The sequence below is a fragment of the Cervus canadensis genome, chromosome 20 (assembly GCF_019320065.1).
Source record: "Cervus canadensis isolate Bull #8, Minnesota chromosome 20, ASM1932006v1, whole genome shotgun sequence".
Lineage (NCBI taxonomy): Eukaryota > Metazoa > Chordata > Mammalia > Artiodactyla > Cervidae > Cervus > Cervus canadensis.
The window spans coordinates 51,238,723-51,258,565 of NC_057405.1; the positions used below are offsets into that span (position 1 = coordinate 51,238,723).

The 19,843-nt window shown below is 33.0% G+C and overlaps 1 protein-coding gene across 11 annotated transcripts in view; it reads left to right on the forward strand.

Annotated features, from left to right (window-relative positions):
• GRIK2 (glutamate ionotropic receptor kainate type subunit 2) overlaps positions 1-19,528 on the forward strand; it is a 723,627-nt gene extending 704,099 nt beyond the window's left edge. For 7 of the 11 annotated variants that reach the window (XM_043439138.1, XM_043439135.1, XM_043439142.1 and 4 more), the window contains 2 exons: positions 3,590-3,840; positions 17,835-19,528. In XM_043439138.1, the coding sequence (XP_043295073.1) occupies positions 3,590-3,840; positions 17,835-17,999 (416 nt within the window). In that variant the 3' untranslated portion in view covers positions 18,000-19,528. Of the gene's footprint in view, positions 1-3,589; positions 3,841-13,637; positions 13,725-15,290; positions 15,474-17,834 lie in introns of those variants that run through there. The other 4 variants (XR_006263929.1, XM_043439140.1, XM_043439144.1 and 1 more) reach the window with 4 other exon arrangements.
• The last annotated feature ends 315 nt before the right edge of the window (positions 19,529-19,843 follow it).

Consider the following 19,843-nt stretch of genomic DNA (forward strand, 5'->3'; position numbering starts at 1 on the left):
GGATGAATTTGTGCAGAAAACTGTAATGTGCAGTGTTTAGGAAAGATTAGAGTTTAGGAATGATTAAACTCTAATAACAGACTATTTTCTGGATGAGAGAAAGCAATAAGACTGATCCTTTGGGACAGATGTTGAAAGATGCATATAGTTCAGTATTATTCCATGCTTTGGGGCAACCAATTAGAAAAGTTATTACTTATCATATAACACTAATGCAGATGAACATCTACCACAATTAGCATATATACTGAATTTCATTTGTACTGTTGCTTAACAGTGAAAATAATATTTCTTTCCAAAGTGTAAAATGATAAACAAACAACCAAAGAAAAACCTTACAGTGTGTCACCATGACGATTTTTGAATGATCCGTCTGTACAATCTGTTACTTCTGGTATTCATCTCAAATAACAAATATAAACCATTACTATCTGCAAAGTATTTGCCATTCCTTCCAGCTGAGCTATTTCAAATCATAAAAGATATTGCTGTCAAAGTGCTGCACTCAATATGTCAGGAAATTTGGACAACTCAGCGGTGGCCACAGAACTGGGAAAGGTCAGTTTACATTCCAATCCCAAAGAAAAGCATTGCCAGAGAATGTTTAAACTACCACACAATTGCACTCATCTCACACACTAGCAAAGTAACACTCATAATTCTCCAAATTAGGTTTCAACAGTACATGAACTGAGAAATTCCGGGTGTTCAGACTGGATTTAGAAAAGACAGAGGAACCAGCAATCAAGATGCCAACATGTGTTGGATCATAGAAAAAGCAAAAGCATTCCCCCCAAAATCGACTTCTCTTTCATTGACTATGCTAGTCTTTGTCTGTGTAGATCACAACAAACTGTGGGAAATACTTCAAGAGATGGGAATACTAGACCACTTTACACACCTCCTGAGAAATCTGCATGCAGGTCAAGAAGAAATAGACTCGGACATAGAGCAATGGACTGGTTCCATTTTGGGAAAGGAGTACATCAAAGTTGTATATTGTCAACTTGCTTATTTAATTTATATTATATGCAGAATATATCATGCAAAATGCTAGACTGGATGAAGCACAGGCTGGAAAAAAAGATTACAGGAAGAAATATCAATAACCCCATATATGCAGATGACACCACAATTATGGCAGAAAGCAAAGAGGAACTAAGGAGCCTCTTGATGCAAGTGAAAAAGCTGGCTTAAAACTCAACATTCAAAAAATGAAGATCATGGCATCTGGTCCCATCAGTTCAGTTCAGTTCAGTCACTCAGTCATGTTTGACTCGTTGCGACCCCATGGACTGCAGCACACCAGGCCTCCCTGTCCATCCCCAACTCCCGGAGTTTACCCAAACTCATGTCCATTGAGTCAGTGATGCCATCCAACCATCTCATCCTCTGTCATCCACTTCTCCTCCTGCCCTCAATCTTTTCCAGCATCAGGGACTGCTCCAGTAAGTCAATTCTTTGCATAAGGCGACCAAAGTATTGGAACTTCATCTTCAGCATCAGTCCTTTCAATGACTATTCAGGACTTCCTTTAGGATTGACTGGTTTGATCTCCTGGCAGTCCAAGGGACTCTCAAGAGTCTTCTCCAATACCACAGTTCAAAAGCATCAATTCTTTGGTGCTCAGCTTTCTTTATAGTCCCACTACCACATCCATATGTGATTACTGGGGAAAAAAAGTAGCTTTGGAACTTCACAGTTCACATATTGCTGAAGCGTGACTTGGAGAATTTTGTGCATTACTTTACTAGTGTGTGAGATGAGTGCAATTGTGCAGTAGTTTCAGCATTCTTTGGCATTGCCTTTCTTTGGGTTTGGAAGGAAAATTGACCTTTTCCAGTCCTGTGGCCACTGCTGAGTTTTCCAAATTTGCTTGGCATATTGATTACAGCACTTTCACAGCATCACCTTTAAGGATTTGATAGCTCAACTGGAATTCCATCACCTCCACTAGCTTTGTTCATAGTGATGCTTCCTAAGACCCACTTGACTTCGCATTCTAGGATATCTGGTTCTTGGTGAGTGATCACACCACCTTGATTATCTGGGTCATGAAGATCTTTTTTGTACAGTTCTTCTTTGTCTTCTTGCCACCTCTTCTTAAAATCTTCTGCTTCTGTTAGGTCCATACCATTTCTGTCCTTTATTGTGCCCGTCTTTGCATGAAATGTTCCCTCGGTATCTCTAATTTTCTTGAAGAGATCTCTAGTCTTTCCCATTCTATTGTTCTCCTCTATTTCTTTGCACTGATCACTGAGGAAGGCTTTCTTATCTCTCCTTGCTATTCTTTGGTACTCTGCATTCAAATGGGTATATCTTTCCTTTTCTCCTTTGCTTTTCACTTCTCTTCTTTTCACAGCTATTTTTAAGGCCTCCTCAGACAGCCATTTTGCTTTTTTGCATTTCTTTTCCTTGGGATGGCCTTGATCCTTGTCTCCTGTACAATGCCATGAACCTCCATCCATAGTTCATCCGGTCCCATCACCTCATGGAAATAGATGGGGAAACAATGGAAACAGCGAGAGACTTTATTTTCTTGGGCTCCAAAATCACTGCAGATGGTCACTGCAGCCTTGAAATTGAAAGACTGTGCTCCTTGGAAGAAAAGTTATGACCAACCTAGACAGAATATTAAAAAGCAGAGACATTACTTTACCAACAAAGGTCCATATTGTCAAAGCTCTGGTTTTTCAGTAGTCTTGTGTGGATGTGAGAGCTGGACTATAAAGAAAGCTGAGTGCTGAAGAATTGATGCTTTTGAGAGGATTCTTGAGAGTCCCTTGGACAGGCAGGAGATCAAACCAGTCAATCCTAAAGGAAATCAACTCTGAATATTCATTGGAAGGACTGGTGCTGAAGCTGAAGCTTTAGTACTTTGGCCACCTTATGTGAAGAACTGACTCATTGGAAAAGACCCTGATGCTGGGAAAGATTGAAAGCAGGAGGAGAGGGGGACTACAGAGGATGAGATGGTTGACCAATGACAGGCCAAATTGATGGATGTGAGTTTGAGCAAGTTCCAGGAGTTGGTGATGGACAGGGAAGCCTGGCATACTGCAGTCCATGCAGTTGCAAAGAATCAGACATAACTGAGTGACTGAACTGAACTGAACAGAACTTGTTAATCTTAACTGCTTCAAATTATTGCAACTTAATCATGGGAAACACCATTTTTTGCACCACTTTCCTAAAAACCAAGGTTTCCATTTTGTCAATGTTCTCTTTCAGTGTTGAACGATTCCTAGCCATTAACTAAATATCCTTGCCCTCTCTGCATTTCTTTTTGTAGATTTCTACTTACCATTTTTTATTTTCCCAATTCTCTAAGTTGAGCCTGAATTTAGCAAGAGATATTTTCCTCTTTCAAAACAAAATGTATTTTAACCTTCAAAATCAGAAAGGCCGCCACCTCTATTTATTTTGTTAAACTTGTATTTTTGCCATTTCCAGTTGATTTTTCCTGCTGACAATAAATATTGGCATATTTCACAGCGTTTGGAAAGAGCTCTGTTCCTTCATCATGTTAACCTTTGATTATGAAATTCTGGTTTCCTGGAAAGCATTAACAAACCCTCTCTTTTCCTAGGTTCTCCGTACAGAGACAAAATCACCATAGCAATTCTTCAGCTGCAAGAGGAAGGCAAGCTGCACATGATGAAGGAGAAGTGGTGGAGGGGCAATGGGTGTCCAGAGGAGGAGAGCAAGGAGGCCAGTGCCCTGGGGGTTCAAAATATTGGTGGCATCTTCATTGTTCTGGCAGCCGGCTTGGTGCTCTCTGTTTTTGTGGCAGTGGGAGAGTTTTTATACAAATCCAAAAAAAACGCTCAATTGGAAAAGGTAAATGTCACTTTTTTGCAACTTAAAACAATTGTTGTTATAATAAAGCCAATTATTTTTTATCTTGCCAACCAAGGGTGATACCTAGAACTGTGACTGTTAACGATCTTCTGTCGCTCGTTATATACAAAGGTTCATAGAACTCAGGATTAACTTGGTGCTTTTAATTTAAAGGTAATATTTTTAATTGAACTGTTTCAGAACCAGCAACTATTTTCCCTCTTATTAAAGTCTGAAACTGGAAAAACTTTTGCTGCTTGAAGTTCACTGTGATTAGTTTATTGGAAGAATATAATTAATGAAGTAAAACTCAGAAACTGTTATATGAAGAAAAAATTTTTTCTGCAGTTAAGTGCTTCAAGATACAATACTCATTAATAGTTTCAAGTTAGAGAGTAAATATAATTTTTATTTGAAGATTTTTGCTCCAATACATTTCTATTTGAAAAATCTCAAAGCACATTGTGGAAATTTTAATGGATATTCTACATTAACGAATATGTGAGAATATTGTGGGTTTCTTCTTTGCCACTTAATATTATTCTTAGTGCATCTTTTATTGTCTTGCACAGGAGTCTTCAGGAGAATATATATAAACCTCAAACTATTGAGATTATTGCAATTTTCCTTAGGATTTTAATATATTTAATCTTTGTACAAATATCTTTACATTCTATTCTTTAAAAAGTTTGTGAACATAGTTCATATTATACATTTCTAGTGCTATAATTCCATCAGTTCTATAAATATAAGAATGCATATTTATAGAGAAGTCTTTCTTTCTGATAGTACATGCTACTCTTTAATATAAATGTATGACTCGGAACATAAAATTCGGCTTTAAAATTTTTAAGCCTTTTATAACTAGTCTTTTAGTATATAATAAACATCTCTTGTGTTTTTAAATGAAAAGCACTTTTTTAGATCTTAATTTTTAGATGCTGCATCAGAATGAGATATATTGTTTTAAATATTTTAAAGGTTTATAAACATTTATTGGTAAATATAAAAGTAGAAATATGATATTGTCCTTCATATTTAATAATTTATGATACGGTTATCTTTTCTGAAATCAAAATTCTGGATACAGCATTCCTACATTTTACTTCACTTAATTAATACACTAAATTCAATTTACTTCACTTAATTTAATTAAGGAAGGTAATTAATTCCTTGAAATAGTGTTAAATGACTATTCTGATAGTACCATTCTATGAGTAAAATAACCAATTAAAAAGTTTGAGAAATTTGGGCAATTATATGATTTATTTAATGGTTGTATCTGCTCATCTGACTAAATCAAATATCTTTTGCCACAGGTGTGACTGAAAATTAGGTCTAAGTACACTTTTTACATTATGATTTTATTATGATGTCAAAATGAGTTTTGGGGTCAAATCCTAAGAACTAATCAAAGATGAAAGTTATTAAATCTCCAATTTTCATATTTACTATAAGTTATCAACAAATGTGATATTTGGTTAGCTAATGCTTAAAATGAGTCCAAAAGTAATATAAGGAACTTAGGTTGTCTAATTAGAACTTCACATCATCCATATGCAGTAGTTTTCTTTCACTTATAGCTCAGGTTTAAGATAAAACACATACATTAATCTCTTGACAGCATATGATAGTCTATTGCTCTTTTCTCTTTGTATCCTGTTTGTATGATTTACCTGGGCCTTGTCTCTATGTACAATTATTTTATAGCATTAAGATGTATTTATTTATTTATTTTTCATTAAGGTGTTTTTAAAGGACATGGGAATTTACTTTTTTAGAATCACCTTTATTCTTATAAATAACTAGTTTAGTTGAATTTTTCACATATCAACCAGTTCTTAATTTCTGTGGACTTCTATGACCTTCTTAAACATTAGAAAACGGGAATCAATTGACCTGTTTGGGCTGAAGCAGATAAAATATTATATTGGAAAAAAAGAGCTGTTTTGATAGGACGTGAGCATATGAGTCACATCCTCTGATGTCAACGTCTCCACAAAGCTTCCGTAATGAAGTTCAAATTCTCTAGCTTCCCAGAGGAGACACTTCAGGATCTCTCTCTGTTCATCTTTGGAGTTTTATATTTTGCTTCTCCCCAGTTTGTGCTTGTACTGTAACCGCACTAAATTGCTTTCTGTTTTCCAAGGTGAGCCAGCTTTTTAAAATACTCTTCCCATTTGACCTGAGCAGCCTTTGTCCATTTTTCTACCTGGCAAATTCCTACTAGTCATTTTAGATTAGGCATTCAAGACTAGGCATCAACTTGCCAAGAAAGTTTTCCTAATCAATAGGTATAATGGATCTGTGTACAGGGTACGACTATTTCCACAAGGTGGTGTTAGATTCTTATTTTCTATTCCAATGAAATTGCCAACATCTGTTGGATCATCAAAAAGAAAGAGAGTTCCAGAAAAACATCTACTTCGGCTTTATCAACTATGCCAAAGCCTTTGACTGTGTGTATCGCAGCAAACTGTGGAAAATTCTTAAAGAGATGGGAATAGCAGACCACCTAAGCTGCCTCCTGAGAAATCTGTATGCAGGTCAAGAAGCAACAGTTAGAACAGGACATGGAACAACAGACTGGTTCCAAATTGGGAAAGGAATACGTCAAGGCTGCATGTTGTCACCCTGCTTGTTTAATGTATATGCAGAGTACATCACATGAAATGCTGGACTGGATGAAGCACAAGCTGGAATCAAGATTTGTGGGAGAAATATCAATAACCTTAGATATTCAGATGACACCACCCTTATGGCAGAGAATGAAGAAGAACTAAATAGCCTCTTGATGAAAGTGAAAGAGGAGAGTGAAAAAGTTGGCTTAAAACTCAGCATTCAAAAAACTAAGATCATGGCATCTGGTCCCATTACTTCATGGTAAATAGATGGGGAAACAATGGAAACAGTGAGAGACTTTATTTTTTTTTGGTGGGGGTGCAAAATCACTGTAGATGGTGACTGCAACCATGAAATTAAAAGATGCTTGCTCCTTGGAAGAAAAGCTATGATCAACCTAGACAGCATATTAAAAGGTAGAGACACTATTTTATCAACAAAGGTCCATCTTCCGAAGCTATGGTTTTTCCAGTAGTCATGTATGGATGTGAGAGTTCGACTATAAAGAAAGCTGAGTGCCGAAGAATTGATGCTTTTGAACTGTGGTGTTGGAGAAGACTCTTGAGAGTCTCTAGGACTGCAAGATCAAACCAGTCCATTCTAAAGGAAATCAGTCCTGAATATTCATTGGAAAGACTTATGTTGAAGCTGAAGCTTCAATACTTTGGCCACCTGATGTGAAGAGTTGACTCATTTGAAAAGACCCTGATGCTGGGAAAGATTTAAGGCAGGAGGAGAAGGGGACAACAGAGTATGTGATGGTTGGAAAGCATCACCAATTTGATGGACATGAGTTTGATCAAACTCTAGGAGTTGGTGATGGACAGGTAAGCCTGGGGTGCTGCAGTTCATGGGGTAACAAAGAGTTGGACACGCCTGAGTGACTGAACTGAACTGATTCAAAAGAAAACCATATGACTCTATCTGTACATCTCATTTTTTAAAAAAGCTTTGCTGACTTCAGAAACTATCCTCATTCCAAGAACATTTGCTGCCCCTTTGAGAAAGTTGGGAATGTGTTTTATCCATTTCAAACAAGATCCATTCTTTTCTCTGTGAAGCCTTTGACAAAATTTCTCCCTTGAAAGTAAAAAAGTGTAGTCGCTCAGTCCTGTAGAACTCTTTTTTTTTTTTTTTGGTGACCCCATGGACTGCAGCCTGCCAGGCTCCTCTGTCCATGAAATTCTCTAGGCAAGAAGACTGGAGTGGGTTGCCTTTTCCTTCTCCAAGGGATTTTCCTCACCCAGGGATCAAAGCTGGGTCTTCCTCTTGGCAGGCAGATTCTTTACCATCTGAGCCATCAGGGAATCAGCTCACTATTTTATTCATATTGCTGATTTGAGTGTGTGGGGGGTCCCTCTTTCCTTATTAGATTCTTTCCTCTTAATTCCTTTAGGAAAAGGAACTAGTGAGTTTGATTTGTATCTCCATATCTCAGACAGTTTCTGTTGAAAGGAAGAAAGACTCTTTCTTCCTTTTTTATATTTCTCTGTTTTCCTCCTTCCTTCCTTTTCTCTCTCTTTACCTGTTAAATAATGAAACTGATTCCAGAAACTTAGAAAAGTTGATCATAAATAATAAAAAAGAATTATATTTTCACATAATTCAAAAGAAATATGTTTATAAAGTAAATAAATAATAGGTTTTTTTAGATGTGTTCCATTGTATTTATTGTGATAAATTATGTTTTTGAGCTCCATTCCTCTTCAGTTTTCCTGAGAAAAATATTTTACTTTGTTGGGCTATATGGTTTAACACCTTAGCTAATTTATTAAAATTAGCTGTGAAATATTCCTAGATTTTATTGTAAAATATGCATGTGAGTGTATAGAAATTTAGTTTATTTGTATTTATGACTTGTGTCTTTAATTGAGATTTTTAGATTTTAAAACCAAAGTAAATAGTTTTAAAATTATTCATTTACTCAATAATTATTTATAGAGAACCAAGTGTATGATGAAATGTTTTTGCACACTGGAAGTAAGCAAGTATATATTATTCATAATTCCAGCTCCCAAATACTTTCTCTTACCCCTTTTTCTTTCTCCATTTTATTTCTTCTTTCTTTAATTCATAATATTCTTTTATTTTTAAAAAGAATAAATGAAAATTTCTATCTTTATCTAAATAAACTGGTAGATATGATATACATGCCATCTAGTTGAAAATGAAGTTTATTTATAAAATTTATGATTGACTAATATATTACCTTTCAAGTCTTACTTCTGATAATGATAAAATTAATGATTAATATTATTTAAAGGTGAAAATAATATGTCTTTTATAGTATATATTTGGTAAGATATTAAAGGATCACACTGGTGTTAATGGCTATAATGTTTTTATATTTCTGAGTTGTTTGAGAACTGAGTGTACTATAAGTATGTTTTATTTTTAAATGAGGGCAGATTAAACTGAAAAGAAAAGATAATGCTGAAATATGTAGACCTTATAAAAATATAAAAATTGTAAGTTGCATTCCTTTCCAATAACCACAAGATGGTGTATTATAATTTTTAAAATACTTAGTGGTTTTAATTTTAATGCAAATATTAATGCCTCAAGGACATATTGCATTTCACATTTATTCAAACTTGTTAACTAAATAGATGTTTTTCTTTTTTTTGATGGTTTTCACCATATAACCTGACCATTACAAAAGTTACTTAAAATATTTTTCCACTTTGAACATGTTTGAAAAATAACTAATCAACATGTGCATTTTCTAATTTTCTTTTTGCTGTATATTTTCCTTACTTTTAAAAATGTTAGTGCTTGAGGTACATTCAGTAAGCAATTCAAGAAATTGTTGCACATCTTAGGCAATTATCAATGCATTTCAGGTAACATAGAATTGTTTCAAATAGTCTGTGTTTACCTTTTAAATCTTATTTATAACTGAAAAAACTAATATTTAGAATTTTAATTTCTCTGGTAATATATTTTATGATAATACATTTATTTTTGTAAGTATGAGTTATAAATTGTTGTAATAATTTTTACAATACTATTTTATGATAATTATTATTAATTTATGTTTGGAATTATTCATCATTTCTTAAATTTTTGAATATGTTCACTTTTAAAAGCTATATATAATTCTGCCTTCTTTTGATTTCCAATGAGAATGGTAATATAACTTACATAGTTGCACCTTTTGTTTCTATGTGATACGTACGTATATAAATAGATTTATTTCCATGTAACTGAAATTGATTTGCCTGTACAAACTGTTCCTTATTGAACATCAGGTTGAATATGAATCTTTGAGTTTCTTGATATTAACATATAATAAAATATTCCCTTTCTATTATTTAAGCATAAAGAAAATATAGTAAATACATCTTAGAAATAAAAATGTATAAATTATTGCTGGATATTGAATTTCTAAGCTACATTCCATATCTTGGATACATATTTTGTGCCTTCCTGCAAGGTGATTAAAGTACATTTTAAGAGTTATTTTGTACAGTTATTTTTCAGGACATAGTACATTTTAGTGTATGTAGTTGTTTGTATTATAGAACACTGGTAAATCTTATCAACAGTAACCTTTATATAATGTGATGATTTTCAGTCATTGAAAATTCAAAAAAAGTGTTGTGGGCACATAGAATGTTCTTCAGTGTATAGTTGAATAAGAAATGTAGAAGGCAGTTGTAACTCATAGAAGGACAAATGAATGAAATGAGGAAATATGAAGAATAAGAAGAAAATCATAGTGGTTTAATTTAAACTTGCAAGACTCGAGATTCTGTATGAAAGATTATTCAGAGGAATAACACTTTTCAAAGCTGGCTGAATCTGTATTTCATGGAATCAGGAGAATTAAAACAAGTTGTTCACAAATCCTTATGCACAAATTGCTTCCAGAATGCTGAAGAATTTGTTCTAATAGAGGTAATGCTTCATAATGTCTTCATAAAAGAAGACATTTATTGGATAAGATATATGAAAGCAAACATTGTCATAAATCATCAGCAAACGTTTTATTACAATATTTACATTTTTCCAAATAATACTTACTTACAAACCATGGAATATTTGTACTTTTCATTAGGGAGTTTGTATTTAATATATGGAGTTTTAACTGTTAACATTCTAAGTAAATTTTTAATATAAAATCTAGCTATAAAGCATGTTGCTACTCAAAAGTTATAACTAACAAACTTTGGACAAAAGTGTATTTTGTCTTGTTTTTATGTTACTGCCTTTCTATGAGAGCAGAGCTTCTCTCAATTTCCACTAATATCCTTTATAGGGTATTATACATATATATATATATATAGGGACTAACAGGATGGCTCAAAAAATGCTTTTTATATATAAATATAAAGTAACACTTCAATTGCCAATTTTCATTTTGCTCACTAAGTAATTGCAAATCAGCAAAAGGAGTTTTAAGTCATTCGTTTGTGATAACTCATACTCTTTTAATGCCCATAATGTTTTAAAACAAGATTATAGCAGGTTTTCATCAATGACTTTAGAATTTTTAAAGTGTAATATGTCATGTGAGTACAAAGTTATTCTGCTGCTGCTGCTAAGTCGCTTCAGTCGTGTCTGAGTCTGTGCGATCCCATAGACGGCAGCCCACCAGGCTCCCCAGTCCCTGGGATTCTCCAGGCAAGAACACTGGAGTGGGTTGCCATTTCCTTCTCCAATGCATGAAGGTTACTCTGAGAGCTATGCAAAGATTATTATCCATATTGTGCAGAAGAAGATAAGTATCTCAAGGGTCAAGTATGTTTCTCAAGTTGAAATAGGCCTAGACTAATTCTGTTTACACCGCAGACGACTACAGGACATGGAAGTAGAACATTTAGCTATTTTTCTTGACAGGTTTTATCCCTGATGTTGTATTGACAAAATTGATCATGAGCTCTGTATAGTTATTTCATTTTCCTGGACATTAAGCATGGGTTTTGAAATTAAAAAAAAAAAAAAAAGACTTGGAATCATTCTTCAAGTGTGTTCAACTTTGGATTACATTAATCTTTCTATATATCTTTTAAATAAATGAATGGGTTACAAATACACCATATATTAAAATGTTTTAGAAGTTAATATAATTAACATATATAGAGGTTTTTGCATGTCTGGCATATACTAAGAAGCTTTCATTATAATATAATTATTATCTTTATTTATAAAGCTGATACATTTTAACTGCTGTACTTTAAAGGAAAGAGAGCTTTCCTGGAATTAAGCATTAGTTATTTGGATGTTACATACTTTGTTGAAAAATTGTTATTATTATGACTACTAGCAAGAATATGATTAACATTGCTTTTTCTTAAAATTCATTTCACAGCTGTATCGACTAAAATGTTGTTGAAGCTTGTCAGACCTAATTTATTGATTTTTCTAACTTAAGTAAGGGAAGTGTAAAAATGTATAATGATGCCCCATTTTTCTCTGTCTCATTTATTTGCAAAATGCAATATAAAGCTATTCAGTAATTATTTCTGTAAGAGTCAAGGTTTCTGAAAATATTTTAATCTTTCGTTATGTTTATCATTGTAAAATAATCCAGGCTAAAGCATAGGAAGCTTTGTCATTTTATTTATTGAGAAAAAATAATTTAGTGCCATAATTTTTCCTGTCTGATTTATTATTTAGTATTCAAAAATTACCATTTGTTAAGAATAGAGTCCAGGTAAAAGAACTTAGCTGAAATTCAAATCACTGTTAGTGAGGCAGGCTAATATAATAACACACAGAATGGAAGTCAAGAGAACAGTATTCCTCATTCCTCTTTTAGTTAGAATATCAATGTGTGCATACCTGTCTGACAGCATATTTAAAAAATATATATATATGTATATATAGACTTTTTAAAAAGAGTACTGCTCTAAGACTAAGCATCAAGATCAAAGTTTATATATATATATATTTTTTTTTGACATGAGTATCTTAGCTAGTCATTTTTCATCTCTCATTGCTTCACTGTTACATTCATACAGCTTTAGGTAAATCCATACTTCTGATAGATAGTATTAGCTATTTGATATTTTTAAAAGACTGCCAGTTAAAGAGTCAAATCAAAAGAAGTGGGCCTTGTTAAATGACATTTATCTTCATTATCTAGCACACCGACATTTATATAAAATGTTGCATATTGCATCCAATATTCTTTTTATTTTCCTTCAGTTATTATTTAGTTAATTTAAGTATTACCTAAAGTGGAACAATTTTCCACAGGGATTAATTACAGTGACAGTTTGGATTTGTCTCTACTACCTGTGATCTGGAATTCTTGGTCAAATGGCCTACAGCATCAGAAATTAATTAGAAAATGTCTGAGAATGAACAAAGTATCCATAATCAGTGAACAAATAATTTAAATGACAAACAAAACAAAACATTTTGGTTGAGAGATGCTAGTATATATTAGGACATTGCACTACCAAATCTCTTAGAAGCAGTTTAAAGATGTTTTAGTAGGCTTCAAATAGAAACTCTACACAAAAATGGTTGGAAATTATTCTGAATATTGGAATATCATTTAGTTAACTTTATACCCTCAAAAAATAAGACAGTAAGATGTATAGAATAGGTTTCTCCTTACAAAATAAATACTAAATAGAGACCTAATAATAGCATATATTTATGATTATTTCTCCTTCAGTTGGTATAGTATTATATATTCAACATGAAAGTGATGAGTTTCAAAGTTTAAAAAATTAAACTAATTTTTCATCAGTTGCTATTTTTTTTAAAAGACATTGCTAAACATAAAGGATTTTACTTAAAAATGAAGTTTAAATATATCACTGTTCAATATGGAGCATGTTTGAAACTAGATTTCTAATATTAAAAGAATTTATGTGCTTCTCAAAGTACTCTCACATCATGTATCATATAAACATATCTATAAATTAGAAAGTTAAGCTATTAAGATTAAATTATTCTGTAACACCATGAATGATATTCTTGAGAACATTTATCTGTGGACTATTTATGTTGTCTTATACATTAAAAAAATAACTTGTTTAAAAGGCAATGTACATTTAGCCAAATTCATTATTTTAAGGTTTCCAGACCTTCATTGTTTCAAGAATTAGAGATGTGTAATACATGTTGCCTCATTAAATACAATGCATTTTATAACGAGTTTAACTAAATGCAATTATACATGCTAACAGCTCAAAGATTTAAATTTTCATTTTCAGGAATCTTCTATTTGGTTAGTGCCACCCTACCATCCAGACACTGTTTAGTAAACTTTTGAAACTTACTAAAAGAGGTTTTTAATAATGGTTAGTATCCTTGCACCTTTTTTTCTTTTTGTAGTCTGTCATATTGTGCAGAGAAATTTCTGTTGTTGTTTTCACCCTACAAAACTTACTTTGACACAATTTGTGTGTTTCTGTCCCTAAGAAGTGATTTGAAAAGCATGGTAGTTTTCTTTCTCTTTCTTCCTCCCTCAATCTCTCTCTCACTTCCTCCCTCCCTTCCCTTCTTCCCTCTTTCCTTCACTATTACTTTCCTTGTCCCCTGCCCCCTTTTCCTCTCTTCTGTCTCTTTTATTCTTTCTTCTCTACTCCCTCCTCCTCCTCAGCTTCCTTCTTCTTCATGATAATCAGGAAATTCCTGTCAAGTGCATTTAGGTTTTTCAAAATCTTATTCCACAGTTCAATAAAAGGACATGTAAAAAATTCTGATCATGATAAGAAGTAGGAAACACTATTTGTCTCTATCAAATGACAAGTTAGAAGCTTAAAAATCAGACATAGTAGTTTTTTGGCAACGTACAACACAGAGAAACAGCTATACTTCACAATCGTCTGTACAGTTTCAACTTTGGGTTCTTACAGAGATCGAGATACAGAATTTACGTTTTAAAGCTTTAAAAAATTTTTAAAAATGTGTTTGCTTTAGTGATAAAAGTGAACCACACTTTATGGTTATCATTAAGTTTTTTAAATTTGTCAATGTTGACTCCAAATTTTTGCTCAAATCTAAAGATTTTCATAGTTTTGTGAAGGATTGGAAATATTATATAAGTAAGAAAAGAACCTACAGTTTCATGGTAACTGTATTAGAATCTAAGATAATACTATTTTTTTAGGTAAAACTTATACTGATAAATCAAAAAGAACTGTCAAAGTCAGCTTATTTAGAGAAAAAATTAACAAAAGTGGTAACATGATATTAAAATCAAAACTACTGATCGACTGCTTAAAGCTTGTTTGATTATATTTTTTACTTTCTAATAACTTAAGAAAATAGAGAAAGACTAAAATGATAGTTGTGGGATTACGTGTTTACAATTTTCAGAGTTTATAAATTTGTAAATATCATTTACTTAAGATAATTTTAAATTATTTATGCTTGATTGGGGCAGGATATATGCTTGTAATTTATATTAATCAGTATTGCAAGTTTTATATTACATAAAATTGCTTTAAAAGAATTTAAATGTATTTATTTATAGTCTGAAGTTAAGTATAGGCTATTAATACAATTACTTCCTAACTAACTAGAAATAAAATGGAATCAGTTCATTGTTGAATAGTTATGTACATTTGTAAGATTTTTTCCTGAGAAAATCAGTTGTTTAGACCACTCTGTTACTATGGACAAAACAATATCTCTATTTTATCACTTTTGAAATCAATATAATCATGATATCTAAAAACTGAGTTTGCCAAAAGAATGTTATAAATTTTTTAGCATTTGGGAAGTTTAATTATTTTAAATGAAGGCTTATTTCAAACAATTCAACATTATTCACATCCTATAACATTTTTAAAGTGTCGATGGCATCAAGTTCTGACATTATTATATTATCTAATCAATTCTTCTGTTAAATGTTTCAACAGAGAACCAAGACTAAGTTACCTCAAGACTATGTATTCCTCCCTCTTTTGGAGTCAGATTTTTCCATTTCTACAATGTTGTCATCATCACCATCTTCATCATCATTTTCATCATGTTCTTAATAAGTACATCTAATAGTAGGTATTAAGCAACAAGAAACACTGTGTCCATATACTGGCTATCAGGTATCATATAGATCCTTTAATAGAAATAGAATCTGTGAATTTCAAAACCATATAATTTAACACATAATAAATAATACATAGAAATAGCTTTGCAGTTAGTTGGGAATTCATGTGTAGCATTTAATCATCTCCCATGACAAACACTAATAAATTAATATTTTTATTAATTTAATGTTATTAAACAAATAACAAAGGTTTATCTGATTAATTAGCTCACTTGCACACAATGTATTTTACTAAGCGTCTGAAAAAAATTTTTTAAGCAATTGAATTACAAACATTTTTAAAAATGAATTAAAATGTTAAGGTCATGTATAGCTATTATTAATTTGGTCAACAGTGCCGTGAGCACTTGATCACTACTCTTTACAATTCAATGAGAGGGAAACATGGAAGACCTAGAGGTCAGACAGAGAAACATGATAGTGAGGGGAAAATAGTAAACTGAGTAGAAATAATAAGCCTGGTCAATTGGAAAGTGGTTCCTGAATAAGTTAAAATTTGAGTCATGTCTGGAGGTAAGGGATAAAGCTGGACTGATGTGAAAGATGAAAGAACTCTGCTGAGTACCAGAGCAAGAAGAAACACAGGAGAAAAACTTTGGAGGGCCAAAGAGAAGCATGTGTGTAAAGAAAAAAGAAGAAGAAGATTAGGTTGGGGGAAGATAAGGTAAAATTAACTCAGAGAGGTCATGATGGAAAAAAGAGATTTGGATTTCACCTGTTTATTGGACAAAAGAATACTATTAATAACATGTTTAGAACAATAGATTATTGTTGATAATTGTGAGAATTTCAGGAATACCAAGGCATAGATTTGGGATGATTACCAAGGAAACTCTTCAGCAACCCAAAGAAGAAAAATGAAAATATAGCCAGGAATGGACAAGAAGCTAACAGGGCAAGATCAAAAAACATAAAATTGGGTATCAGAATATCTTGCTGGAAGTGCAGTTGTGAGCTGCAGAAAGTGAGTTATCCTCTGTCATACGGATGCCCAACTTAATTCAGTATTAGTTTGTGTCACAAAAGGTGATATATGAAAAGTATTTTAAAAAATACAAGGCATGTATATAGTATTAACCATTTTTATCCTATATTATTTTGGAATTCAGTTCAGTTCAGTTCAGTCACTAAGTCGTGTCCGACTCTTTGTGACCCCATGGACTGCAGCACACCAGGCTTCCCTGGACATCACCAACTCCTGAAGCTTGCTTTTGGATTTTGGAATTATCCTAAGACGATAAACAATAAAGCAGCAACACAAAATGAAAAAAAAAATAGACTTCACATGCATATTTGATTAGGTTTATTTCATTATGTTTTCATATCACTTTTTGGAATTGTGTAAATTTTTCATTCTTGTCCACATTTTTAGTTGTTGTCCACATTTTTAGTTCTTACAAAAAAAGAGCCTAAGTCTTAGACCATCTGAATGTCAACAATAATATGCAACTGGTTCATGAATCTGATTTATATGTAACTAACACATGTATCTCAATTAGATGGAGAGGGAGACTAATAAGTTTCTGTCTTATGTTTTCACTCTGTAATAGGAATTTGAGGAGTGTGTAATAAGTTCCAGGTATATAGAATTTCTGGCAAATCTATTGCCAATGAAATAGAACTTTAAAAATATATATGTAGGGTCACTTTTTCTTCATGGAATAAATTATCAGTCCTCAATTAACAAGTTGATGATACCAAAAATTTAGTTAATATTTGTGCATGGATTTTTTAAATGTGATACAATGTCATTTCATGATTAGGTCATATGTGTTTGTAATCTTCACCGATAGTTTTATAGGCATGATCACAAAAAGATATAATGAATACCAAAAATAATTTTCCATATTTTATGTCTAAATGTGTGAGTGCTATTTTTGTTCTGTTTTGGAAAGACAAAATGAAGAAGCCATGTTTAAAGAAAATTTTCATATCTTACATTATGATCTAAAAGCCAGTACATTTTGTCTAATATTTTTTAATAGCATGGATGGATTTCTGGTAACTGATTTGTTTATATGTGTTTGTATTTAAATTTTAAGGTAGATTATATCTTATCATGTTAATCAATTATATATCTTAAAACCTCATTCAAATTATGTGTAATGTATGCATTCCTAGCTGGCAGTTCACTACAGGTGGAGATTTTCTTTAAACTTGCCCACTTGATAAAATATTTTAATCATCATGTTTTGAGTATTAAAAGTGGAATAATTTGATATAGCCCTTATAATGGAATTTTTCAAAACTTGAAGGCTGCTATGTTGAGAAGGCTGTTGAGACTGAACTTACTATTGTTTCAGGGCCATTGCAGTCGATGTGTGTGTAATGTTTCCTTTTCTGTGTTATTCTCTAGAGGTCCTTCTGTAGCGCCATGCTAGAGGAACTGAGGATGTCCCTGAAGTGCCAGCGTCGGTTAAAACACAAGCCACAGGCCCCAGTTATTGTGAAAACAGAAGAGGTTATCAACATGCACACATTTAACGACAGACGGTTGCCAGGTAAAGAAACCATGGCATAAAGCTGGGAGGCCAAACACCCAAGCACAAACTGTCGTCTTTTTTTCCAAACAATTTAGCGAGAATGTTTCCTGTGGAAATATGCAACCTGTGCAAAATAAAATGAGTTACCTCATGCCGCTGTGTCTATGAACTAGAGACTCTGTGATCTAAGCAGTTGCAATGATCAGACTTGATTTATAAACATCATGGATCAACCGAGTTACACGGGGTTACACTGTTTATCATGGGTTCCTCCCTTCTTCTGAGTGAATGTTACATAACCATTTTGTGGCTGGTTTCAAATGCAGTCCAGGAAGTTCCTTTTGAGGTTCAACTGTTGCCAGGAGATGGAATATCAATGCCCCAAAGGTAACCAGAGGAAAAAAAAATCATTAAGAATAAAAATACTTGGAATCAGCAAAAACTGTAGTGTTACAAGAAACAGTTAAGTCTTCTGAACACCCAGATAAGAGGGTGATGATGTCACTAGCCCCCAGCTACTCAGTATAATGGTCATCTGAATAGACAATATGTGCTTATAGGATGTGAAGAAATGTAAAGCAAAACAAATCTGAATTTCATGGCAAGTGGAATATAAAGCAGATCTTCATCAGTGTTTTTCTTTCTTTTCTTTTTGTTTTTTTGACAGTCTGTGTCACTGATTGAAATACAAGTGTCAAATTACCAAGGCAATAATGTTTTTTCTTATATTCACTGTGGCAGGAGATTTAACATGTATCTCTATCAAATCCCTACCTGTTCCAGCCACCCTTTCCCCAACCTCACACCAAGAATAAAAAAGCAACAGTTGGTTCAGAGATTCTGAATTAAAATGGATGATGTTTTGCACTCTTTGTCTTAAGCTGTAAAAGAGGGCTGAGTATTGATAGTTCTGTGGAAGACTGAAACTTTCATTCTAACACTCAGACGTGTTAATCCAAAACCTCCTTCCTGCTATAAATGAACTTGATGGAGCCTGGGCAGATCTCAGTGAAAGGAGAAAGGGGACTGGTCATCATAAGAGAAGTATGTGTGGTGAACTCTGACGTGGACTGCATTTATCAATACAGTCACAATGTTAAATGAACAAAATTCTTGAGCAGTTTTTTTCAAAAAAATGTTCAGGTTTATTTGTGGAAATGCAAGATTTCTATGAAAATAGTTTTTGTATGGAAATTTTTGTAATACTTTTTATCAACAAAATAAGAACACGCGTTCCTGTCAGGGGTGTGATGTCGAGCATGAATGGTAGTGCGTGTGCACCACCAACGTTTGGTGAAAACTATTTTTATCAAGAAAAAAAGGAGTCATAGAAGAGAAATATTTTCAAGTTAGATAATATAAAAGCTAGGTGCACTACCACCGCTGCTTATCATGCCACACCCCTGGTTTCCACGAGGCGGATAACATACTGTAATGAACAATTGTGTGTGAAATGGTAAAAGACACAGACCTCTTGGCAACATTGTGATAAAGTTGAGTGCACACAGTTTGCTGTTTGAATCCAATGCACAAAATTTAAAAGATCATTAAAATTATGTCCATTTTACTTTCAGCTTTGACTTTCATTTTTCTCTAATGTGGGTCCATGAATGCACTATTTGTTCTTTGCATGAAGGGAAGTACACTTCCTGAATCCTTCCCGGTCATCAAGGATGACCACTTCAAAACTACCTGGAGAAAAGAAGAAAAAAGCTCAGGCTCCAAGCTGGGCCAGAATATAAAATGTAATCTTCAGGCTTAGGACAGTTCAAATGTGAAAAGTAACAGTTTTAGAGGATACAGTCATGATCTTAGCGCTTCTGTGACTGGACATTGATTATGTCCATAGTGATTATGATATTATATGTGAAGTTCAACTCAT